Genomic DNA, 27463 nt, shown 5'->3' with positions numbered 1-27463 from the left:
TATATACGCCCATATCGAAAATAGAATTGTTAGAAATGAAGAAAGTGGTACCCAGTCATGACAAAGACCCAGCGGGTTTCCACCGAGAAATTAAAGACATGTTACTCATGGGAGAGTACACCTATCCCGACATTATGACAATATTAAAGGTATTAATGCCTGCTGGCATTTATGAAAAACTCAAGGAAAAAGAGTGGGAGGTGGGAGACCAAAAGATAGACTGGACAGCATTAGAAAATGAAGAAAAGGCCCGAGGTCCAGGTTCGGGACTTGGGGACAAAACTAACGCACTACCAGGTTTACTAGTACAGGTACTGCCACGTTTATTAACTACGAAAAAGGAAGACTGGGGTGCAATCTCAGCCTGTAAACAAAAGCAAGATGAAGACACTAGTGATTTCTATGCCCGATTTGAAAAATGTTTTGGTATAAATAGTGGCATAAAAGCAAGTAGCGAATCATACCCACATCTGTTTGTGACAAAATTAGTTGAAAATTCCTTGCCCCAAGTGAAGAATAGAGTATTAAAATTCGAGAGTACCTGGCAAGGTAACACCCCATCACAAATGTTACAAATGTTACAGTATCATCACAATAGAATTAGAGAGGAACAAGATCATGAACAAAGACGCATGAAAGATACGAAAATGAAAATGCTAGTCTCCCAGACAGTTCCAGCTGAAGGACATAAAAAGGGTACGACACATTCCGGTGATTCAGCAGGACCTGTAAAAGGGACATGCAACTACTGTAAACAACCAGGTCATTATATACACGATTGTCCAGTCCTGAAGCGTAATATCGCCACAGGTATTACAAAAGAAAGACCACGGCCACTTAGACAGGATCAGAATGAACAAGGAGCCCCGCAGCATGCACAGTCCATGCCAGCTCCACAACAGTCTATACAGTTTGTGCCAGCTGCACCTGCGCTGCCTGTTGCTGCCACACAAACCACGACACGACAGCTGTACCAGACCGCACAGTACGACTATCCTGATTATCAACGATATGCATGAAACAGCCTGGAGAGGGAAGTTGACTTACCCCTTATCGAGGTCCCTGTAGACCAAGAAGGACCTTATGTACATAGTGAATTATTAGGTCAAGATAGAAAATTTTTACTCGATACAGGGGCAAGTCGAACAACCATAAAACGTAGTGAAGTTCCAGGGGCACCCCTCTCAGGCTCACAGAATATTTCCCTTGGTTTTTCAGGAAAACCTATTGTTAATGAAGTATCACAGCCTCTTCCACTTACGATAGGACCCTTGACCAGAACTACAGATTTATTGCTTACTAAATCATGTCCAGAAAACTTGTTAGGTATAAAAACACTGAAAGCTCTAGGAGCTATAATATGTTGTTCTCCGGAAGGAGTAAGATTGTTTTTACGTGATTTCAAAGGTCACTATGTGTCTCGAGACATGGATCCCCGACTGCAGACTTTACCTACACATCTATGGGCACAAGGCCCTACTGATGTTGGTTGCATGAATATTACACCATATCGAGTTACACTAAAGGCAGGAGTGGTACTACCACGAATGCGACAATACAAGTTACCACCAGATGCTGTAGTGGCTTTACTACAAATCATTGACGAGCTCATTGCCCAAGGAGTGGTTGTAGAAACAGACTCCAATGTATGTAATTCACCGATAATTCCGATTCTTAAACGAACAGATCCGAAGGCCCCGCCAGTATATCGATTGGTTATTGATCTGCGCGAATTGAACAAATGCATTGTGCCACAATTCCCTGTGGTCCCAGATATCTCGTCATTACTGACAGCTATTGATTCTGAAGCAACATTCTTTACTGTAATTGATCTCAAGAATGCCTTTTTCAGCGTCCCTATAGATCCGGGAAGCCAATACTTGTTCGGATTTAGTTGAAATGGACGTAGCTTTAAATTCTCACGCGCACCTCAAGGATTTACAGAAAGCCCCAGCATCTATAGCCAAGCACTGAAACGAGAACTCGACAGTATCCACATGCCAATAAACACTGCCCTGCTTCAATATGTCGATGATCTGCTGATCACCGCTAGAAACGAACCTGAATGTGAGAAAGCATCACTGACAGTTTTACAATTTCTAGCCGAAAAGGGGCACAAGGTGTCCCCTTCTAAGCTGCAATTCTGTGTCCAGCGAGTTGTTTATCTTGGACACTCGCTGTCCAAGGAGGGAAGGCAGCTTACACCCGACCGCATTCAGTTAATAGCTAACATGCCAATACCCAAGACACAAAAGGAGGTGCGGGCTTTTATAGGCCTCACTTCATATTGTAGGCAGTGGATCCCTCAGTATGCATTTCTAGCAAAACCACTCATTCAGTTGACAACACAGGAGGCAGCCACATCGACTGTTCTCCCTTGGACTCAGGAACATACACAAGCTTTTGAAAGCTTAAAGAAAGCTTTATGTCAAGCACCGGTTTTAGCAACACCATGTTACAATAAACAGTTTACACTCTTTGTTACAGAACGCGAAGGTACTGCCTTGTCAGTACTCACACAGGAACAGGCAGGATCCCACAAACCGTGTGCTTATTTTTCTAGTACATTAGATCCCGTAGCTCAGGCTCTGCCTGCGTGCCTAAAATCAGTGGCAGCGACAGCTTTAGCAATCAGACAAAGCGATGCCATAGTGTTAGGACATCCATTGACAGTTCAAGTACCACATGCAGTAGAGGTTCTTTTGAATCGAACGCAAACACAACATTTAACTATAGCGCGACTTACAGGGTATGAATTAACATTGTTCCAACCACATATAGAAATCAGACGTTGTAACACATTGAATCCTGCCACACTTTTACCCGTAATTGGAACAGACCCACTAGCTCATGACTGTATTGACGTTATTACAATCACGACGAAACCCAGACAAGACTTGACAGATGTCCCATTGTCAGACCCAGACCTAACGTTGTATGTAGATGGTTCATGTATGAGAACAAGTACAGGAGAGTTAGTGGCCGCTTACGCAGTCACAACAGACACTGAAATCATTGAAACAAATTGCATAAATACCTTGTCCGCTCAAGCAGCAGAGCTCGTTGCTCTGACACAAGCCTGTATTCAAGCCACAAATAAAAAAGTCAACATATACACTGATTCACGTTATGCATTCGGAGTTGTACATGACTTCGGCGTGCTGTGGCGAGAGAGAGGTTATTTAACTTCTCACGGTGCCCACATTCAGCACGGACCCCTCATTCATGCCTTATTAGATGCAATACATCTACCCACTGCAATATCAATTATGAAATGTAAAGCTCATACGAAAGTTACTGATATCATTTCTCAAGGCAATGATCTAGCTGACAGAACAGCTAAACAGACGGCTCAAACTCAAACATCCGACATAACAAAGACAATAGTCCCGACGCCAACACATTGTATGACGATTAAAGATCCCGCTCTTGATGTAATCGACATACAGACGCATGCTACACCAGACGAAATAAAGAAATGGACTGAATTAGGAGGGATTCAAACGGACCAAGGATGGATGACGAAGGAAAAATCTGTGTGGTTCCTTCCTGATTCAATGGTCCAAGTTATTATTAACACTATACATAGTCCAGCGCATCTAGGAGAAAAAGCTATGCTAGACAGCATCCAACACATTTGGTTCAATAAACATTTACGAGCAGCAGCCAAGCAAAAAGTTCGTACCTGTATGATCTGTTCTCAGTTCAACCCAGGAAAAAGCGTTCCCGTAGAACAGGGTGGATTTCAGTCTCCTGATCACCCTTTTGAAGTGCTCCAGATGGATTATATCCAGATGGAACGATGTCGAGGATTCAAATATGTTCTCGTAGTTGTCTGTGCTCTTTCCCGTTGGACAGAGGCATACCCGGTTTCAGATTACACTGCCCCGACTACTGCCAAACAGTTAGTTCGAGAATTCTTCCCACGATACGGTTTACCACGTGCTGTCTACTCAGATAACGGCCAGCCGTTCTCATCCGAACTAATGAAACACGTTTCACTTTTGTTAGGCTATCAGTGGAAATTCCACTGTGTCCGACACCCCGAGGCAGCAGGTCTCGTAGAAAGACATAATCAGATTCTGAAAATCCGATTGTCCAAGATATGCAGAGAGAAGGGTGTCGACTGGGTAGTAGCCTTACCAGTTGCACTCTTTTACATGAGAATGGTAGCACACTCTCGAACAGGGCTATCCCCGTATGAGGTGATCTTTGGCAGACCACCAAATATGTGGGGGACGCCTATACCACGTAAAATAACTGATATTGACTGTAATATGCTGACAGATTACCTGGCTTCCTTGATGTCTGCACTACAATCTTGTCGTTCACAGGTAGCTGCAGCCTTTCCTGACAACACTGAGGTGAAACCCCATGACGTAATTCCAGGGGATCTCGTTTTAGTGAGGAACTTTGATCGAAAGACTCAGCTGGATCCTAGGTGGAAGTCGCCGCAATTGGTCCTGCTCACCACAAGGACAGCCGTGAAGATCGAGGGCAGAAAAGGCTGGATACATTCAAGTCATATCAAGAAATTTCATGGACTACCATCGGACGTAAACACCACACCTTGTGTGTCTTCACCCATTGACTCAAAACTTCCTTTTGTTGAAACCAGTAGTCACGAACAATATAAACTAAAACTCAGATCTAACCGGTCAGGAAATTTGATTGTTTAAGTCCTCTCCAAGGTGAAGCGGTTGAATTTGTCCCTGACATGTATCCCTTAGATCTGAATAGAGAAAACACCCGAAAAATGTTGAAACGACATGCATACTGTAAATCACTGCGTAGTCATTGCACAGTGACGTTATTAATTTTGTTTTTCCTAAGTCTTTTAATAATTACTGCAAGTATATTGTTGCACATATATTATCCTATTTCTAGACATGTTTATAATGTTACTGCTGAACATTCTTTTAGTGAATTACCTCCGCATGAGTTGTCTTATAGATGTGCGCTGCGCAATAATACGTTTATTAGTATGTTACATCATTCCCATCAGGTTAGCAATGCTACAAATTGTTGGATATGTGGCAGACTCCCTCCCTATCAGAATTATAAAGGAATTCTACCTCTCTTTCCATACCCGTTCACACACAACGGCTCCTGTGGAGCATGGTTTAGTTTAATTAATTCCCTAGATTCAAATTCTGCAGTTTATCAAGACAACTGGGTATGGGGAAATTTAAACTTAGTTTTACTTAAAGTCTGCTACCCTAACAAGGAGGGACTTCCCAAGAGAACAGGAACTGATCTAGAAAATGAAGTATATGGATTAGGTAATTTTACGCTTAATCTTATGATCCTAAATGTTGAATCCGAAGCTACTCCAATTTTGCCCGCCATGTCAGTATTTCCAGTAAAAGGTGAATTATGTGTAAGAAAGAATGGTTCCATACATATGGGCCATAGTAAATGCACCACTGTAATAGAATTCAGTGATCAAGGCAAGTCGACATTTAGAGCTTCCCGCCATTCCTATTTTATATGTGGTCAGACGGCATATGTACGTTTGCCTCTAGATTGGGATGGTACCTGCTACATTGGATTTCTTTTGCCACCTGTTTTCCTAGCTCCTCCTGATTATCACAGAAATACTCATTTAGTACACAATAGAGAAAGGAGAGATCTCCCAATTGTCGATTACACTGAAACAGCATGGGAAAAATACACGGATTTCAATAAAGGTCTCTTTCCCTATATAGGTACCGTTACTAATAGTAAGCTGATACGTAGATTAACTAGAACCCTTGAAGCAGTAGTGAACGAAACTATTTCCGCCTTAGGCAATTTAACAGAAGAACAGTCTGCTATGCGGATTGTTGTGCTTCAGAATCGTCTTGTCCTTGACGTCATCCTGGCCGATAGGGGCGGAGCTTGTAGGGTCATCGGATCAAGTTGTTGCATTTTCATACCAGAAAATTCGCCATCTGTATATAAAGCCATAACTCGCCTTCATAAGATTGTAAGCCAGATACACCAGAATCCAGGCACCTGGACTTGGTCCGGTTGGTTTTGGAGTGTATTATCTACCTTTGGATGGAAGGTCCTATCCTTCCTAGGTATTGGCTTTCTCATACTATTCAGTTGCTGTCTATGCCTACAATGTGGACCAGCGATCTGTGGTCTGTGTGCCACATCGTGTATTCCACCACCAAGATCTCGTTCGTCCCAGAAGAAAAAAGAAGAACAAATGATGCTATATGAACAGATCAATGGATTGATGAAGATTGATATCTCTTGACGGGCAAGTAGGGGACAAGGAAGGAATGTGGAAATATGGATTTTTCTGATCAGTTATGTCCCCTATCTTGGACCCCAACGGTTTCATGTATGAATCACAAGTACATGTATGTTCCCTCCAGTTCCAGTTATGAAGACGCAAACACATGTGCGTCCACCGTCAACATGTCCTCTTTCAGATCCGCCATGAATAGGCCGGATATTCCATTCCTAAGTATGAAAGGCCACCGGCTTTATATGGTTCACTCATGCCATTTTACAGTCCAGGCAAGTAGGCCCTGATTCTGTCATCAAGCTTTTCTTGCTTTCTGCCTCTGAAGCTCCAGTCTGAGCCTGCATCTGTGACCATGAACTTTGTCTCATTCCCTGCGCGGCTCACGAAGCCTGACATCAGCCTGTTGCCTGCCAAGAAACTGTATTTCACCTTCGAAATTATCTGCTCCGCTCCCTGCCCAATGCATTCCTGTCTAGTAGTTTAAGTAAACATTCTTCCAACTACCAAGCAAGGGCCCGGCTTCTCTGTCTTTATGCAAGTAATTCATAGCCCTGTTACTATGGAAGATTCCTACCCTCGCATCTAGTGTAGACACTTAGGCGCTTGTACACGCACTAACAGTCAGTATAGTCAGTATAGAATAAGATTCTACTCTAAGAGACCTCTCTTCTGGATAACATAGTTCTTTAAACATAGGATGTTAGATATGATTTGGGATTAGGTTGACTTGACCCTCCAGACTTCTGTCGCCACATGTAGAGCTAAATGTCAAGTCCCCTTCACCCCCTAGTTGCACGTCAATCACACGTCATGCTGCTGCGCGCACATCTCTGCCAAGTATTTCTGCTGACATTGCGAAAGTATTTCATAGGTCCACCCATATGTGACATCACAACCAATGACGTTTCCTTGTTACTCCCAATTACGCCTCCTTCAGCTACGCATATGAAATGTTATCTTTGCTATCAATTGTTACGCCTCTTGCATTTGCCTCACTGTAATGCCTATTGTATAAAAGTGATTAATTATCAATAATGTATGTACTTCACTTCCTGAACCTTCGTGGTGATGGAACTTGGAGCAACCGATTCGAATCGTCCATTGGAATAAAGCCCATTCCGAACCTCTAATACCACGGATTCTGCCTCTTATTTACTGAGCTATTTTTATTATGTTTCTGTATCAAATTAAGTCCCGGTAATTAAATTATTTACCACATGAAGCTGGCCTGGATGTTTATACGGGGGCTCCTTTGGACTGGCAGGACTGCATCGCTGGATGGGGCAGCTCGATCCCGATGGGGGTGTTAGGGACCCCCCTAGAACTACTGGAGGAGAGGCGATAATAGCTCGAGCTGTACTGAGATTTGGGGCAAGGTGTCGGGGCAAGTCTATACTGTGGCCTGTTGAAAGGTTAGGGTAGCTGTTGCCCGGCGGCCTCTGCCCCAGCGCCGATAGCTTACATGGCCCCTCCGGGGGCCGGTTTGGGGAAGGTTCTATGTGTTTGTTGTGGGGTAGGGAGGGGGGTAGGAATGGGGTCCTGTCTGGCCAGGTTGGGGGTGGTCGGCTGTGGGAGGAGGGTAGGGAAGTTAGGGGGACGTTTTGGGGTTGGGGACAGGGATACACACGGTACGCTGAGAAACAAGTCTTCTGTCCTATCTTTGTATGGCCGATCTATGTTGTCCGGTGTTGAATGGTGGGCGGGGCTTCCGGCTAGGCCCTTAAGCTGCAGAGGTTACGGTATGTCTTTGCAGGGATGTCTGACCTCAGGGCGTTGACTGGCGACACTGGTGGAGTGGCCATTAGGGCGTTGCCATGGAATGTCAGAGGGTTGAATGATTTACGCAAACTCTGAAAAGTACTGAATTATCTCCACAGGCACCACATTGATCTGGCGCTAATACAAGAGACCCACCTCCCACTTACTAGTAAAATGTTATCAGCGAAGGGGCTGGTGGGCAGCAGCGTGGCGGCGGGCTTTACGTCACACTCCAGAGGGGTGGTCACATGGGTAAACCCACGATCGAAATTGCGGTTGAAGTTGCTGACCGCTGACCCGGACGGGCGTTACTTAATCGCGCGGTGTGTCGGGAAAGGCCATGATCTAATTGTAGTCAATGTGTATGGCCCCAATTATGACACCCCAGAGTTCTACGGCGCGCTGGCGGCACAATGCAGGCAATACGTGCACGCTGGCATGGTGTGGGGTGATGACCTTAACTTTACATTCAACCCGGACTTGGACCGCTCCTCGGGGCAGGTGCGCCACCCGGCGGCTGCAGCCTTGCATATGCAGGCAGAGCTGACTAGACTTGATACGGTGGATGTCTGGAGACACAGGCTCCCTGGGAAAGGGGGATACACGCATTACTCTGCATATCACGACGTGCACACCAGAATAGACTATTGGTTAGTATCGCGGTCAATGCTGGCGGTTGTCAGGGGGTGCGAGGTCTTACCGCGCACTTTGTCGGACCACTCCCCCCTTCTTATGGTACTGGCTACTCCGGTCAGACGAGTTCCGCCGTTCACGTGGAGGCTGCCGCCTTACTCACTGCTAGATGAGGTTTTTCGGGGGGAATTGGCGGATGACATAGACTCCTTCTTCGAGATTAATTCAGGGTCTGTACGGAGTTTCCAAACGGTGTGGGACTCGTTTAAGGCCTATATTCGCGGTGTAGCTATGGCTAAGCACTCTGGTGTGCTTAAATCCATACGGCAGCGGCTGGGGGCTCTGGAGGCGCAACTTGCGCGGTTGGAGGAGAGCCGGGGGGTATCCGCGGACCCCGAGATAGCAGCGCAGATTCAGATTCTGGTCTCCGAATTCAACAGTGAAGCGGATCGGGAGGTGCAACCTATGGGCAAGTATGCTACGGCCCGTACCTACGGGGAGAGCGAGCGCCCGGGCTCCTTACTCGCGGGGATACTCCGCAACGCTAGGCGGCCCCTGGTCATTGACGAACTTGTCACTGCTTCAGGGTATGTGATCACCGACGAGACGGGGATTATAGACGAATTCAGGACCTATTATGCCGGACTGTATAAGTCTAAGTCCTCTCAAATGGAAGAGGAAATAGATGACTACCTCAGTTATATTAAAATGCCCTTTTTGTCTAACTCACAGAGGGAATTCCTGGCATTGCCCATACAAAAGGACGAGATCCTGGAGGCTCTAGGGGGCATGAAAGCGGGCACTGCCCCGGGAGTGGACGGGCTGGCGGTGGACTTTTATAAGGCCTTTCAGGATAAGCTTCTCCCGCACCTTATGACTCTCTTTGATGATATATGTCAGGAAGGTTGCATGCCCAACACGATGCGAGAGGCTCTGTTAGTTACCATTTTAAAACCCAGGAGACCCTCTAACCTGTGCGGTTCCTACAGGCCGCTCTCCCTGATAAATGTCGACGCCAAGTTGTACGCTAAGGTGCTGGCCACGCGCTTGGCACTGCTAGTGCCGGAGCTCGTGGCGCCGGAGCAGGCGGGCTTTATCCCGTCCAGGAACCTCACATATAATATCCGCACAGTCCTTGGGGCCATGCAGCATGTGCGCCCAGAGTGTCAGGCTTTAGCGCTCTTCCTAGACATGGAGAAAGCGTTCGATTCCGTGGAATGGCCTTTTATGGTGAGGGTCTTCAGGAAACTTGGACTGGGAGAGCCTTTTCTGCAGATGCTTGGAGCATTGTATTTTAGACCTACTGCTTGGTTGCGAATCGGTGACCAAGTCACGGAGGCCTTTGAAGTCTCCAGGGGGACCAGGCAGGCCTGCCCCCTTTCCCCACTCCTATATGCGCTGGTGGCGGAACCCTTGGCGTGCGCAATGAGAGAATATCACAGATTTGAGGGTATTAACTTTCCCTCCTATAAGATTTGTATTTCTACCTACGTGGACGATACGCTGCTGTACGTCCGCGACCCGGAGGAGAATCTCGCTTCCATATTGCGAGAGGTGGTCCGGTTTGGGGCCCTGTCGGGCCTCAAGGTGAACTGGAACAAGTCCCTGGCATTCCCATTGACTCCGGTTACTTTGCCGTTCCCTATGGAGTACACCTTGCAGTGGACGATGGACTCAATCCGATACTTGGGGATTCGGCTCCACAAGGATCCGGATGTTCTGCTAAGGGTAAACTACGGAGTAGCTTACTCCAAACTCGTTGACGATGTAGAGGTGTGGAACAGGCTCCCCTTGTCGCTGATGGGCAGAATAGCCATCATGAAAATGGTGGTCCTGCCGAGATTTCTGTTCCTCTTCAACAACATCCCTATAGTGCTCTCTAAGGCCTTCCCGCGCAGTTGACTCAGACCCTGGTTCTGCTGGCCTGGGGTGGTAAACAACCCAGAGTTCAGTGGAAAGTGTTGACGCTTCCCTACGAGATGGGAGGGCTTGGAGCCCCTGACCTGGAAAGGTATTATAGGGTGGCGCAGGCGTCCCACCTGCACACGTGGATACATGCCAACTCAGATGTCCCGCATGTGCTATTGGAGCGACTGTTTGCAGATCCGCTTCCTCTCCCGGCGACGGTCTTCCAGCCGGTGGATCGCAGTGTAGGAATGTTGGATTCGCTTAAAGCCACAAACCACGCGTGGCATGCGTTAATGAGGGCGCAAGGCCGAGAACTATTGTATTCCCCGCTGATGCAGGTGGAATGGGCGGTGTGGCTCCCCCCCCTGCGTGAGGCAGGAGTGCTGCAGGCGTTAAGCGCTTTGGGCGTCGTTAGGATGGCGGATCTGTTTCTGGACGGAGTGGTGAAGACATGGGAGAGTATCGGCTCGACCCGGCCTGAGATTACGTTACTCCAGCGCATCCAATTCCACAGGGTCCGTAGTGCGCTGTCGACTCTGTTGGGGCCGGGCATGGCAGAGCCCCCGGAAATCCCAGAGCTTACCTATGTCATTAAAACAGTGGCGCCGTCCAAACTGGTTACGACCCTCAAAAAAATTGGTGACCAGCACAGGGCACACCATTGCTCCGCAGCACGGCGAGACTGGCAGACCGACCTCGAAATGGACATTTCGGATGAGATGTGGAAATACTGCTGCTCTAGCACCAAAAAGGTGTCCTTAAATGGTCGGCACAGGTTGATACATTTTAAGTACCTGCAGCGGGTCTATTACACCCCTGAGAGACTGCATAGGTACGGGCTTCGCCCAACGGCGGAGTGCGAGCGCTGTCATATCCCAGTGCCAGACTTCCTGCATATGGCCTGGCTCTGCCCAGGTGTGGCCCGGTTTTGGACGGCGGTGTTTCGGGAATTGAGCCAGATACTGGAAACGGAGATACAACCCAACCCAGCACTGGCGTTGCTGGGCTACTTCCGGCCTCTCCCGCTAGCACTTAGACGTCTGACAGACATGGCGTTATTGATGGCTCGGCGAGTTGTGGCGGCCTGCTGGATGAGAGGGCCACTTCCCACTAAGAAAAGAAGGGCCAGAGACATGCTGTATTGCAGCACGCAGGCGGAGACATATAGCGAATTGTTACCCCCGAAAAGTCGTCACAAGAACTTCTGGGGGCTGTCTAGAACATACCTGACTGCCGGAGACCCCGAAACGGCTGGTCAGGGGGAGACACAGAGCGAAGACTCCACTGCTCACAGAGGGACGGAGGGGGGCGTGACACAAGAACAGGACCCTATTGTAGCATGATGGTGTGTGATGCCGGTGCACCGGCTGGGATGGACGCTGGTCAGTGGAGGGGGTGATGGGGGGGCCCCTCGGATGTGGCTGGCGCTCCTTAGACAGGGCCATGTGGGGTGTGAACGAGAGCTGCAGGGTTGTGAATGGTCTGAAAGCGGGGGGCGCAGTGGCTGGTCACTGCCGGCTGCAGGGACTGCGGACGCGTATACATGCAGAAGGAACGAAGGAGGGGACAGCGAGCGTGTGGTGGGTGGGGTGGGTGGGTGGGTGTTGTGACATGGTTACAAATTCTCAGGAACTAGACCAGGTTTGTAGGTGAGGGTGGATAATACTAGGCTTGCTATGCAAGCACGTCAGGCTGTAGTGTGGATGGACTGGGGACTAATGCAACTTCCATTCTCAGAAGCCATCCTGTCTGGTCTATCGTGTGTGATGTTTTTCTTGCAATGCCGCCGGTCCTCCGGGATGTCGGCTGAATGGCCGTGTAAGAGACAACTGAACCGCCCTGCTGGTCTGTAGAGTCATCCCATTGCTATGGGATCCCGCGGCGATCTGACCTGTCCATTTCCTATATATCAATAAAGGTTTTTAAAAAACTAATGGCGTCTGAACTCCGAGGTGGCGCAAGGTCTCTTTCAGCAGTGGGGAGAGCCTTGGTTAGATCTATTCGCCACCGACGAGAACGCGCAATGTCAGCAGTTCTGCGCGTTGGAATTTCCAAGGCGGCACTCGCTCGGCAACGCTTTTCGTCGCGAGTGGAGTTGCGGTCTGTTGTACGCCTTTCCGCCTATACCACTTCTGCCCAGAGTGCTGAAGAAGATCAGGCGCGACCGGGCCCAAGTCATCTTGGTGGCTCCGGATTGGGCACGAAGGTACTGGTATCCCGAGCTACTCAGTATGTTGACCGATCCTCCGATACGTCTGCCCCTTCGGGAGGATCTTCTGTCGCCGCAGCCGGGGACGGTCCTCCACCCAAACCTGTCCAGCCTCCACCTCCATGCGTGGAGATTGAGCGGCGGCAGTTGATGCCATTTGACTTGCCTCCTGAAGTCTGTGATGTCATTCTGGCAGCCAGTCGTCCCTCCACAAAGACTGTATACGCCTGCCGGTGGAACAAATTTGTGGCATGGTGCACAGCAAAGGCTGTGGATCCCCTTTCTGCCCCTCTTTCTGAGGTTCTCCTCTTTCTTCTTTCTTTGGCCCGGCAGGGCTCTGCTCTGGGCACCTTGAAAGGTTATCTTGCTGCCCTCTCTGCCTTCTTACGGCTTCCTGATCAGCCCTCTCTTTTCAAGTCCCCTGTAGTGTCACGCTTTCTTAAAGGCATTATTCACACGTTCCCTCCTGTCCCTTTCGTAATGCCTCAGTGGGACTTGAATCTTGTTTTAACATTCCTGATGTGCGCTCCCTTTGAGCCTCTTCACAATTGTCCTCTTCGTCTTCTAACTCTTAAGACTGCTTTCCTGGTAGCCATCACCTCGGCTAGACGGGTGAGTGAGCTCCAGGCTCTATCGTCCAAGCCTCCTTTTCTGTCTGTTCATCCGGACAAGGTTGTCCTTCGGCCTCGTCCTTCCTTTCTACCGAAAATAGTGACCCCCTTTAATCTTGGGCAATCTGTCACCTTGCCCACCTTCTTTCCGCCTCCGCATCCTTCCAAAGAGGAAGAGCACTCCACCGCCTGGACCCAAAACGTGCGCTCTCCTTTTATTTGGACCGCACAAAACAGTTCCGAGTGGACGACCAGCTTTTCGTTGGCTACGTGGGTGCAAAGAAGGGAAAAGCTGTGCACAAACGGACCATCTCCCGGTGGGTCGTTTTGTGTATAAAAATCTGTTATTCCTTGGCAAAAAAGGACCCTCCTGTTGGGCTGCGAGCCCATTCTACATGGGCCACGGCGGCTACTACAGCTTTGGGACGGGGAGTCCCTTTGCAGGACATCTGTCAGGCGGCGACGTGGGCTTCGCTGCACACGTTTGCCAGGCATTATTGCCTAGACAGCCAAGTCCGGAGGGATGGCTTCTTTGGCCGTTCTGTCCTCCAGGACTTTCTGGTGTGATCTTGGTTCGCAGACCCACCACCGGGGTTGGTATTGCTTGGGTATCTATTCTAAGGTGAGGAATCTAACGTGTTTCTTTCAGATGAACAAGTTACTTACCTTCGGTAACAATGTATCTGTAAGAAACATTAGTTAGTTAGATTCCTCACCGATTCACCCATCCTCCCCGTTCTGCGAACTGACATCTAGGGTTAAGGCTATCCCTTTCAGGGCCCTAGATTTTTTGGCACGAGTGTCGGTCTTTTGCATGGCTCTGCGTTCCTGGCGCGGAAAGCTATGTACAAGAACTGACGTCAGCGCGCGAGGGCGGCGTCTAAGTACTCGGACGTCATTCCGGCGCACGACGCCGGACGCGGAGCCGCAGACTACGCCTAGCGACGCGCAAGGGGTATTGCTGACGAAAAATCTTCCGGATCCAGTCTGACGCCTGGGGATATTCTAAGGTGAGGAATCTAACTAACTAATGTTTCTTACAGATACATAGTTACCGAAGGTAAGTAACTTGTTCTTAAGGTCATCCCCTTTTAGGGCCCTAGTTTTATGCACCGAAGGTCAGTTTCTCGCATGACTCTGCGTTTCGGCATGGAAAGTTTTGTACAGAACTGACGTCCGCGCGCATGGGTGGCGCCTAAGTAGCCTCCGTGACGTCGTCCCGGCGTGCATGACGCCAGTGACGGGCGCAGAGCCGCACGGCGTCACCTACTGGCACGCAGGGGTACTGCTAAGCAGAACACTTTCCGGATCCAGACTGACGCCTGGGGAATATTCTAAGGTAAGGAATCTATCACTAATGTCTCTTACAGATATATCGTTACACAAGTAGTAACTTGTTTATATTGACGAAAGGGCTTCCATTCATGGAGGGAAGCACTTTGTGGATATTTTGAGGGGGGGGGGGGGGTGTCACACACACACACACACACACACACACACACTATGGTGAGTACCCAGGAGATGAATAAAAGTGAAAAGGTCAATGCCTAGGAGGTTAATTACTCCTGCATCTTTCTCATTGGCATGTTGCTGCCTATGGGCCCTAGCATATTAACCAGAACCATGCAGGAGTAATTAATTTGAGACACCAACGTGATTTTTATGCCGGATCCTCCTTCCCCTCTTAAAATACGCGCAAATTGCTACTTTCCATGTAGAAAGCCCGTTTGTCATTATAATGTTTGAAGAATGAGGATACATTTTCCTCTGGCCCATTCCCTCTTGTTCCTTCCTTATCCTGACTTCCGGGCGGTACAAGTTTGATGTGGTACACAATAGTTAACCAGATATACACTGAATAGTAAGGATCCTGCTACAGAGCCATTTTTGTGTTTCTTGGATCTGTTTGAAGCTCATCTTATGGGTTAATTAATGTGTGCACAGTTAACTGTGTCTCTTTGGGTTTGTTCAATAAGACCCCAAGCATACTCTCTTCTTATTTATTTTCTTTTTAATCATACATCATGAACAGTGCATAGACACCATATATAGTTACTTTCAAGTGATGCGATGCCAAGTACAGTGCTGTGTAAACAGGCAAGTTATTCAACAGGATACTGAGAGAAGACTCGCGACCGTGTCTGTATAGGGGGCGTATGAATGCCAGAGAGTCTTACCACTGCACAGTCTTTAGACGTTTCGGACATGATGTATCATAGGCCAGAACTGTGGACATAGGGTACAACAAAATGAGGACAACTTAATCAAAGGAGGGGTGAGGGAGTCGCTGGAAACCTGCTGCCGTATGTGGTGTAACAGAGGGAATCCGCCGTAAACAGGACACAATGACAGCAACATTAAGGATGCTTTACAGCTGTTACTATACATATCCCAAATTACTGTTTGTTGGAAAGTGGGTTATTGGTAGGGTCAAATGTAAGTCTGCCACTGGCAAAAGGTCAGTAACACATGGTAGGACTCAGCATAGGTCTTAGAAAATTATTCCTATGCTCAACCCTTGGTAGAGTGGCTGCGAGCAGACAGGATTAACTTTAAAGACGGTTATGTAAAGCATTTAAAAACGCCATTTCAGTATGACACCAAAACGACAAAAATCCAATGTAGGGAACCAGAGATATGAATTTTCAAAGATTTAATAAAATATAGCACTTAGAAGATTATAGCACCATATTGTGATACCTACTCGCGATAGACCGGACCAAAGTCAAAGTTTCAGGCCGGGCGAGATGGAGCCCTGAGCGTCTACAGCTCCCGACAGGTCCCGGTCTCAGTTTCTACCTTCACACTTAGAAACATTTCTGGAGCTTTTCTTCCCGAGGGTCCTCAAAGATCTCAGCCAGTCCGGATGCGGTGAGGGTTCGCAGGCTTGACTTGTGACGAGGTCCCAGTCAACTTCCCTGGAGCGGACTTAGAAAATATTTCAAGATTGCTTCAGCGGAACAACCCAGGAATCCAGGCCGAAACGTGATGGAAGGCAGGCGGCTTGGCTCTCACGGTTGCTCCCGGTCACCTTTTTTATGAGCGGACGTAGAAACTTTTCTAGAACATTTTCTCGCGGGGTCTCTCTATGCTCCTCATGTAGCCGGATCCGGTGAGGGTTCGCCGGCTTCAGATTTCTTTTAGTCCTGGTCAGTCTCTGGAAGTTGAAGCGATGGAGCTTTTAGCGGGACGAACCTGGTTGGCTTGGCTGGATCGCGGTTGAAGGCAGGCATCCTGGCTGGCCAGGTTGAGTCGGTCCCTCTGGTGCTTTTTTTTCCAAAGTTCTCCAAACTTCTTGAACTTCTTCCTGAAGTTGCTCAAGGGGTCCCAAAGTGTCTCAAGCTTACTCCAAGGGTCTGGAAGCTCCAAGATGGTCCTTGAAAGTTGAGGACGTCCGTTCCCACCATCCACTGGTACAACCCTTACAAATCCACTGATGGGTCTCCAAGGTGTAGATTTAGTTGGTGATGTTCCAGTTGAGCTCTTTTAACCTGTAGCTTTCAGAGTCCTCTCTTTAGTTCTTTTTCATTAAAATAATCCACAGGGCTGTACACTTTAGGAGAAATTCAACAGTATGATATTGTTGGAGTTATTAATACCATTCTGGGAAGTCTTTGAATGGCATTTCTATCCCTCTCCTATCAAGAGTTATTAATCAATAACTTCCTACCATGTTAACCTATGTAACGGGATTTGCAATGGGAAAAATCACTTGGGCCATTTTACCAGCACTTACAAAAACATATTTTATAAGTACTTGTCTTATATCTACTGGAACCCCACCCCATGTGCAACTAGGGGAGACTTTAGGAGTTCTGAATCTGTGGAAATATTGTAGATTCTCCCTTTACAGTGTTCCTAGCATCAAAGTCGCATTTGAGTAGCACTGTACCACAATGTGGGGAGTGAAATGTGAAATTTCACCTTACCCAGGCATATAAAAACTCATTTTATAAGGGCGTACCTTATAAATACCTGACCCCCACCCCTTGGATACCTAGGTGAGACCCTGGGGGTCACTAATATGCCAAAACATGGTAGGTTGTCCATTTTTTTTTTTTGATAAACAAATTTTTATTGTTTTAGTGATGCAACGGAAGAAACAATGAGCCTTTCGAGCCACCAATCCATAATCGTACAACACAAGATCACCCCGCCCCCACCCAAGGTCCCCCCCGAACCACCTCTTCAAAGTACATTGCCCAGCCATTTCCCCCATATCCTACGATATTTCTTAAGACATCCCCTCGCCTGATAAAGAGTCCGCTCCTGTGCCGCACACCAGTCCACTCCAGTACTCCATTTGGCCAAGTTAGGTGGCCGGGGGTGCTTCCAGGCCGCTGCAATGTCTCTCTTTGCCACCATTAATGCCGTCATAAGGAACAGCTTTTCAGCGAGGTTATCCATTTTTAAGTGTCCCAAACACTAAAGTCGAGTTTGGGCACAATTTACTGTTTAAAAGCAGTCCTGGCACCCAGTGCTGCTTTTACACTGACCTCAGGCTTCAGCAGTGCACACTTGCAAGTGCAAAAAGAGCTGCTGGCCTTTAAACCGCCATGCCCCAGGGTACTAGGGACTTCTAGGTAGTTTCAATCCCCCCTGCCCTATTATATACTAGGGGCTTATAGGGTAGGTAATGCCAATCACAAGAGTACCTTACCATACCATTGTGTACCCTAGTGTATGTAGGTGTTTTAACTGTATTCTTCTAATGTGTTTTTTTCAGCATAGCACTGGCCCTGGGCCTGGTTAGGCAGAACTCGGAGTCAGTTACCACCAGCATCAGTCAGCAAAAGGTTGGGGGGTACCCAGGGCACAGGATGACTTTGCAACACGGTTATTCCTGTAAAGTCCCACAATATTTCACTACCCTCCTTATTTCAGTTGGTAATATTCATATTGCTGAGATGTAGGTAAGTATAGCTTGTACCAAGATGGCATAGGTTGTACGAGAATCCCATTTTTCAATCAAGTAGCTGTTTACCTATGTATTCAAGGTAAGATTTTTCAAATCAATCAATGCTCCTGCGACATGACTAGTATACTTCTCTGGTCTCCTCATCCACCACCCATCTCTGCATGTGTAGGTCACACCAACACTCCTCTAAATAATGCACGCGTGATTCGTTGCTAATCTTTCTGGACAAAAGCAACTGACCTACTGAGACACCTTAATGTCTTTAGTGTGATCTTTAATTAACGGGTACTGTCTTTGTGAAAATAATGGTAAACGTGTTTAACCTTTATGCTTGTATGCTGTTCCCCCTGACCGTTAAACTTTGAAAGCACCCTCAGTTGAATAAAAAGGGGTTTTATCACCACAACTGTGGTTCTGCTAATTTTCTAGCCTTGTATCACCAACGTAGGCACTCCTTTGTGTCCAAAAAGACCTGACACTTGAGAGACCACTGTACTATTATATTTTTGTGACTAATGCAGTGATTCGCAGTACTAAATGAATATATTGCTTGCACTAGGTAAGCAATTTTGCTGTTACTAGGTGTTTTATTCCTGTGATGTTTATTCCTGTGGGACATGCTACTGCTAAGAAATCAAATCTTAGATTGTAGGATGAATTGTATATGATTTTTTTAAAAACCTATTTGAATCAGATTTTTAGAAGCCTACTATTTCCTTAGCCATGTGCTATCTTTAACTAACATGTCTGTCTTTTAGGAGATACCAATTGCGCAACTACAAGAGGACTGGAAATAGTTGTAAATCAGCGCATAGATGATGCACTTACTTCAAGGCTTCCCATGTTCTATTTGGTGAACCGGCCTTATATTAGCAGAGTAACGGCAGCGTACACTGTTCAAATTGATGTGGCAAATCAGTATCTTAGCTTAAATTGGTCTCAAGGTGATATTTCTTTGGAAGTTGTTGATGGACAAAAGGGAAAGATTACTGAGAGGTTAGTATTGCTACCTATATTTATTTGTAAAGAGGAATATTTTGTACAAAATGTTACCATGTAAAAGCACATGTATGTAATTATCGGATTTTGACAATCTAGAAACAGGCATTTGACAAAGCATAGCATAGCATAAAGTAACAGAATATTTTCTTAAATTTCTTTTGGATACAAAATAACTTTCAAATTACGAGGGTACATTTTACTGACCAATAACTTGGGTATCTTGCATGATACTGTGCCTGTCCAATGTAAGTAACTGCCCCTTGAAGTGGTTTTATATGATTCAGTACTTTTTCCGATATAGTTTATTGTAACTTGTTGCATCGGGGGAGAATGGGGTGAAGCTTTAGAGAAAGAATGACAGCCATGTAGACTGCAATTCTTGCCCAACCCTTCCTTTATTATACACACTGCACAGAATATACACATCTGGACAGAGCCCCTGTGACTCTGATATGTTGACTACACAAGGAGTTCGGACTATGGGTGATTACCCAAACTCCCCAAAGAGCACTGGTGACTCTGGCCCTGTGCTTCTATATGGACAAAGATAAGCATCCATTCCAGTTGGATGGCTTGGCAGTAGACAAGGACACAGACTGGTAGTGACTTGCTGAGGCACACCTGTCTGGTGAACAATCTTAAGTCGCCTGTGGTACATTATGTGAAATTGCTAGGTTCCATCTACTAATAATATTTAGTGGTTGGCATCCTGTAGATTGTGATCCAACTGAAATTATGGCAGATAAAATGGCACATGCACATAGGATATGCACCTTTGTCCAAAACTGGGATCCCTGAACAATCTCCGTCGTGCAGCTTGGAGGTAGCAGCTGGACCATCGTCGGGTGATCTCCATGAGGCCAGAAATTATTCCTGCACAGCATTCAAACATAAAATAGTGTTTGATGAAATGATGGATTTGGAGGGATCTCAACAAAGTAATTGACAGATGAAAGGCAGCTGAAGTTGCTGAAGAATCATAGCGAACACTATAAGACTGAAATATATGCTCAATATGTCAGACCCTGTGGTGGTTGTGCCCATACCGCGCTTTGGTCAACACAAAATAATTAATTTGTGGTAGAACCCATTTATCAAGCGGGTCACAAATGGTGGAAATGTTGGCGGTACCAACGGTGAATTGAACAAACAACGTTAATAGATGGCCGCTGTGTTTACGGACTCTTTTAGTTCTTCGTCTATGGCATCACAATACACAAGAGGCGTGTAAGAGTGAGTTTCGCCTATTACTGGACGTTTTGGATTTGTGTTTGGGACAGACATGTCGTGTGCGGCAGGAACCGGATGAAGGTGAGGTGTCTGGTCTTCCCGCGTTCTCTTCAAGTGTCGGTAGATCCTGCCATGCCAACGCGGATGGACTTATCCAGATATTTCCATACGCTGATATCATCTTAATTATGTCTGAAAAGGCTACTCAATCTATCCCTGCCCTACTCCAAACCATCGAAGTGTATGCCCAAGTCTCTAATTATAAACTTAACAAAGACTAGTCTGAAATCCTTGCTCTAAATAATCTCTGTTCCAGCGCCCTGTTCGACAACACAGATCTTACTTGGCAACCGAAGTTTGTAAAATATCTGGTATTGAGTTCAACTTGGATATATTGGAATACCTGAAACCTAATGAGGCACAAGCTCTAAGAAAGGTAGAAACCCTGCTCGAGGGCTAGAACCCTACATTTTTTACGTGGTGGGGCCGCGTTGAGACCATCATAATGATCACCCCCATAATCGCCTACCTTGCGAACATACTTCCTCTAGCTTCATCAAAAGACTGCAAAACTATAAAATAAATTCATTTGGCAAAATAAGACCAAAAATGTTGCTTACAGAAAACTACGCCTCCCAATCCATCTTGATGGTGTTAGCCTGGCGTACTTCAAGAACTATCAAACTGTCATCCTGGCCAAACAGGACTCACTTAGGTTCGCCCAGTCTCTGGACTATACCCCACATGGTTATCGGTAGAGAGGGAGCTTCTAGGCATATTTCACCCGATCTCTCTTTCAAGCAGCAATCCCAAACCCCTGCCCTTGGGTAAATACATTTCTTAAAAAACCAAAAGGGCCCTCTTGAAAATTGATAGAATACTAGAAACCTCGATTTCCAACTCGAATATGACTTCCCCATGGAACAACCCTAAAATCAGAATCCAAGGCTCTCCAGCCAGCTGGACTCACTGGGCCTCTAGGGGTATTCACTTCCTGAAAGACCTAAGGGGCCCTCACAATCTCCGCTATCCTTTAGGGAATTGAAAAAGCACTTTAACCTACAGATCCTAGAGCTCTACAATTTTTGAAGCTTAAGGTTGCTGTATCTAAACTAAAACTACCAAATAATGACCCTTTCCTTACAAAAGCCATCCTATCCTTTAATAAATCGAGTCACCAGGCCTCCAAGTTCTACCATCTCCTAGAACTGAAGTCCTCCAGCATGTCCTCAAGACTCCAAACTAAGTGGGACACTGCTGAGACGATTACGACACAATCTTGGCACCTGATATAAAAGTCAATGGTCTCATATAAAATCTCTCCCTCCCTTGCACAGACAGAATTCTGGTTACTACACTGGACCTTCTGGACCCCGGCACACCTCCACAAACTCTCCCTCAGAGAGACTTCATCTTGCTGGAACTGTAATGACCCTATTGGAGAACTTCCCCCCCCCCCCCCTCCCCCCCCCCTCTCCTCTTCACTATAGCACAGTCTGTCCATTTTGGGACTCTTTATTCAGCGGTTATTCACTCTATCTGCGGAGTCCATCTAGAACGCAATTTCTTAACACTAATGAAAGGCTTCTTAGACCCAAACATCCGATCCTGCAACTGCTGCCTGTGAAACTATTTTATCTAACTGGAAGAACAAAGCAGTCATCTCCTTTCGCCCCTGGCTAAACGAGGTCTCCTCCTTGATAGGGGCAGATAACACCTCTGTGCAAAACTCCCCGTGAATTGTGTGCAATACATCTATTTGAAACTCCCTTGACAACTATTTCCCCACCACTAAATCACAGTGAAATCCTACTAGGAGACCCGCTCCCCACATTCCTGTACAAATACTATAAGCAGCTAGAATTAATAACACCACCTCCTAAAACCTTGTGCTGGACTCCCAACTAATGTGGAATATACACCCCGAAAAACACTTGCATCTACGTGCTCTAAGATCTCCTTGGGTTGCATCCACCTATACATGTTTTCTGAATCTATACCTACCGGCGGTCCTTCCTTCTCTCTTTATTTTACTCTTACCAATTCATTATACCTCATATGCATTACTTATGGGTCTGTTTAGATGCCATATCTTATTTTGCTCTCATTTGTCATGTTACCTGGATTTTGCTCTGTATACTAGACCTTCTGGCCACAATCAACCCTCCAGGGTTCTATGTATCAGAACTGTGCTTATTAAAATGGATCCTTGTGTTAAAGGATTTTTCTTTTCGGTCTGTTCATTTGTTTATGAAAAATGCACAATAAAATACTCCTGGGAAAAAAAAAAGACTCAACCGGGCAAGGTTAGTCTCATCTCCTTTCATAGGTGGGTGGGTTGTGTAGGAAAGTAGGATCTGTTTCATGGTTACCCCCACTTTTTGATGGTGTCAGTATGTTTTATTTTTGACTAGTCTGAATGGGATCCTGCTAATTATGACCCCAGTCACTGAGCTTCCTCCCTAAATTTGACATGGTAAGTACTTCTGTACCTCCACAGTTGGCTACTGATGTACCCCCCTATAAGTCCCTAGTATATGGTACTGAGGTACCAAGGGCATAGGTACACCAGGGGTCTCCCCTGGCCTGCAGCATGTATTGTGCACAAACTCAACTGTGACTCAAACTGTGACTACAGGCCTGCCATTGCAGCCTGTGTAAGCTGGTGCTAGCACCACTTACGACAGATATAAGTATTCTTATATCGAAGCTCACTACACTTAAAACCTATAAGTCACCCCTAAGGCAGGCCTTTCAATCCTGAAGGCAGAGCACTGGGTTATAAGTGTGTGGGTGCCCCTGCATGAGCAGAACAACTTTACAAACTCCGGAGTCGATTCTCCAGGCTTAGTAAGTGTGGCCAGCCATTTTAATACATATAGTGGCCATCTGTCATTACGAAATGGCTAAATATGTAGTGGCTGTGCCGAACCTGGGCATATTTGGTATAAAACATGTTCGAATCATACCCTAATTCTGTTACCGTGTTGGAGGTATGATTCCATGCACTAGGGACTCTTCCAGGAAGCCCCATTACTCAGGGTAACAGCCTTCCAGGGCTGCCAGCAAGCTAGTGCTGCTGCCGACCCCACACAGGATTCTGCCCTCCTGCTGCTGGGCTTGAGCAGAGGAAGGTAGAATAATAGGTTTCCTGTCACAGGGAGGTGTGACCACCCAGACAGGACTTAGTGTATTGGGCTGGGGTGGGTGCACTTGCCAGCACCACCAAACTGCTTTGAAGGGCAGATTTGGTGCCCTCTTTGCATGCTCCGGTTTGAGCCAGTTCTGAGAGCCCTTGGCTCCTGCTCTGGCATGAAACTGGACAAAGGAGTATCCTCCCCTCTGTCCAGCCCCTCCTCTGGGAGGGACCCCTGAGTCATCCTAACCCCTTTCCTTAGGTATTTAAGGTCTTACCTGTGGGTGGGTCCTCAGATTTGTCATGGGACAAGACTCCAACCTTGAAACCACATCACTCTTCGACCGTTGGACACTTGGACTTCGCTAGAACCGAGCCTGCATCACGGAGGACTCCTGCTGCTCCTGGTTTTGCTATTCTGCAAGTCTTCATCATCTATGTCTGTGCTTCTTCCAGGTTCTTCAACAGGTCTGTGGACATAAAGCACACCCAAAGTAATCTCCCTTGGAATGAAGGAATCACTCCCCTGCATATACTGGCACCGCAACGAAGCTGACCTGTCTGCTGCTCCTGGCGTCCCACGGACTTCGAAAGGCTCAGCGATGCAGGTGGCAGTTCTGCAATTTTGATGACCGTATCCCTCGTCCAAACCCCTGCGTTGACTTGCCTTTGCCAAGGATTGTTGGCTCTGCATTCCAGAGATCTTTGGCTACAAGAAGCTTCAGCATCTCTTCTTGCCAAGATCAGCGTCATCACCTCATCTTCTGCATCATGGGTGCTTGTCATTGGTGAGCTGCTCATGGTCGTCTTGCAACTCCTGTGCGTTCGGCCTGTGGATCCTCTTGAGGGTCGTTATCTGCTCCAGTGGGCTCCCCTGCTTGCTCAGGACCTGCTCTGACTCTCCTGCTTGTGGTGAGTCCCTTAGACCTTGCTGGTCCCAACATTGTTCCTTCTCCTGTTGTAGCTGTCAAGGCTTGTCGGGGCTCCCGTTGGACACCGACCCCCTAGTTCTCGACTTCCAACGTGGGACAGCTGTTGCACTGCTCCTAGTCTTCCTCAGTGTCGCCTGGTCCTCACAGCTGCAGCGACAATGTCACTGTCATTGCTCCTGAACCTTCCCACATCGGTGGGCATTGCTGTTCCGTGCCTCCTGGTCACCTCCAAGTGGCATAGACTGTCCTCTCTGCTTGCAGGTTCTCCTTTCCAAGAATCCATCCTTGGATTCCACCGGACTCTTGCTCAGTCTTTTCCAGCGGCATCTTTCCTAACATCCGCCATTGTCTACGGTGGTTTCCGACGTCACTTCGCACCTATGCAGCTGGCTTCCCTGGTGTAGGTATCCTGGTTTATCCACGGGTGGGGTGACTCTCCGACCTTCTCCCTTCCACAAGGTTTCTATAGAGTCCACTGGGAAGGGTCCTTCTTCAAAACTGCAACGGCGACTTTCCCATTGACTTCTATTGAGTATGCTGCTGTGTTTCCACTCTGCACACAGCCTTCATGGGCTTCCTGGATACTTACCTTGGGTGGTTCCTTGTGTCACCAGCTCCTCTGAGTCTCCTGGTCCATGTCCTGACTTCAGTCGCAGTTTGCATTCTACTTTTTTTGTATATGGTTTGGTCTCCCCCTGGAGACCACTGTATTTTGTGCTACTTACCTTATTTGCCATTGAAGTATTGCTGTGTTTTTGTGTTGATATCTCTGGTAGAAGATATACCAATGTGTTAGTAAGTGTTGTGTAATAAATAGACATATTTTTATAAATACACTTAGTAGTTCATTTTCGTTTAGCCTACACTACATGATTAAATCTGGTAAAACAAGTTGCTTAGCACTCTTTCTTGATAAGCCTGAAGGCTGCTGTCCACAGCTACCACTCCGAGTGCTTTCTATGGTTGCCTAAGACCTCTAAAATCACTGTAAGGGTTGCTGGATTAATGCAAGATGCTTAATTTAAGTAAGAGTGCACCATTTACAAAGCCATCTTCCTACACCTCATGCTTGCTTAAAACATAGATCTTTTACCTGGGACTTTCACCAATTATCAACCTGATTTGTTGTTGGGAAAGGTTTGGAATTCTGAGGTCTGAAAAAAAGCCTGCTTAACATAAGCTAACCAAGGAATCTGTTCCAGGTTGTCCTTGTTAAAGCAGACCTCCGGTACCAGTCAGGAAAGTTGGGCCTTTTGAGATCTTTATCCACAAAAGTAATAGTGCGATTTTCACAAAGCCTTCCAGAAACTAGAGCCCTAGTTCTTGGTGGGCTAGGTGACTCGCTATGCTCTTGGGAATTTCCAACATCCTACATAAAAATGTATTCTCCATAATTTGCAACTTTCCTGGATGAGTGGAACCCCACACCACTACCCCATATGTGCCGACAGAGAGACTTTTACTTTTGTATAATGAAATCATTTCCTTGATGTGCTTGTGACCTCCTTTATTGGCAAATAAAAAAATTGCTTTAATTGGCCCTCCGAATTTTTGTACTCCTTGGATCAGTAACTTCCCATTTTAAGTTGGATTCCAAGATAATACCAAGGTAGATACAAATCTGAACTTTAGAAATGCAGGTCCATCCACTATGGTATTTTCTTGATAATGTGTTTTTGGGCCCACTAGTCATAATGAAAGATTTCTGAAGGTTGTTTAAATTTAAGATTGCAGATAAATTAATTGAAAGTGTTGAATAAAATTTGAAGGTAGTTGGCGGTATGGGCAATTAAAACTGCATCATTGGCATATAATAAAACTGGGACTGGGCGACGCTCTACCTTGGGTAAATCTTTTCCTTTTGCGCTACCATGAAGTCCACGTCTCCCTTTTACTAAGTAGACTCACACTGCCTGACTGAGCTTTGCATCAATTGCCGCCAAATAACTTTAGGAATTAGGTTTGTTGAACCTTATCTGTGATGATTAGCACCACGGTTCTTAAATTGGTAACAAGACTGGTGGACAACTAATCACGACGGTGCTCCTTGTTTGGATCCGCTTAAAAGCAATCCATTACAAATACTCTGTATTCATCCACTTTCAATGCAAGCAATTTCAACACAAGAGATTACAAGGCATAGGCTCACTCGTTGCATGGTTCTCTGATATCAGGTGCTCACACACCTGTCCTGAAGATGATCTCAAATGTTTGAGATCGGAACGCCGGCGACCTCATAACTATAATCAACTCCTGTTTTCATTATATAAATTTATGTAAAGGAATTCAATGTTATGCTTTTCTAAGAGTTCATGTTTTTTTACTACCTTTTTCACCCACTAGAGCACCTTTTGTCATTTACCTGTGAGCACTGGATCATATATATTCATATTATCTAGAAACGAATAGACTACAAAATCTCTTGATATACTGCAATTAATAAATTATTTGCACAATAGGATCAAAATGTCTGGAGGTTGTTTTTCTTCATAAGGTTTTCAGTATATTACAGAATTTAGAGTCCAGATCAAAAACGTACGGAACCTATTTACATTTCTTCCTTTCATGGAAAAGGAACATATACGTGACCACTGGCGCGCTTTGAACCACTGTCCGCAAAATATACCATGAAGTCCAAGGCATTAATATAGAAAAGGAATAAGAAAAGGGGCTAAAATATATCTGTGCCTGCCCCCCCCCCTCCCCCCATTATTTGTCCTTATTAAAGGCATCCATTCACCGTTCTGGCCGTATCCAATTTGTGCAACTGTGCACCAGTGCATGCGTTTAAGGAGATCTAGGAATGTGTCCTCCACGCCCACCTCTCACCAGGCCCCATAATTTCCCTCTGTCCACCATGTCAAAGTCACAGTGGAGGTCCAAAA

At 46.5% G+C, this 27463-nt stretch overlaps 1 protein-coding gene across 2 annotated transcripts in view; it reads left to right on the top strand.

The window, feature by feature from the left end:
• The window catches only part of ADAD1 (adenosine deaminase domain containing 1), a 756025-nt gene that overhangs the window by 602268 nt on the left and 126294 nt on the right, over positions 1-27463 (top strand). For both annotated transcript variants that reach the window (XM_085641552.1, XM_085641551.1), the window contains one exon: positions 19037-19274. In XM_085641552.1, coding sequence (XP_085497678.1) covers positions 19037-19274 — 238 coding nt within the window. The remainder of the gene's footprint in view (positions 1-19036; positions 19275-27463) is intronic.

The sequence above is a fragment of the Triturus cristatus genome, chromosome 2_2, assembly GCF_964204655.1.
Source record: "Triturus cristatus chromosome 2_2, aTriCri1.1, whole genome shotgun sequence".
Lineage (NCBI taxonomy): Eukaryota > Metazoa > Chordata > Amphibia > Caudata > Salamandridae > Triturus > Triturus cristatus.
The sequence above is the reverse complement of the archived record's forward strand: the minus strand, read 5'-3'. Positions and strand labels throughout refer to the sequence as shown.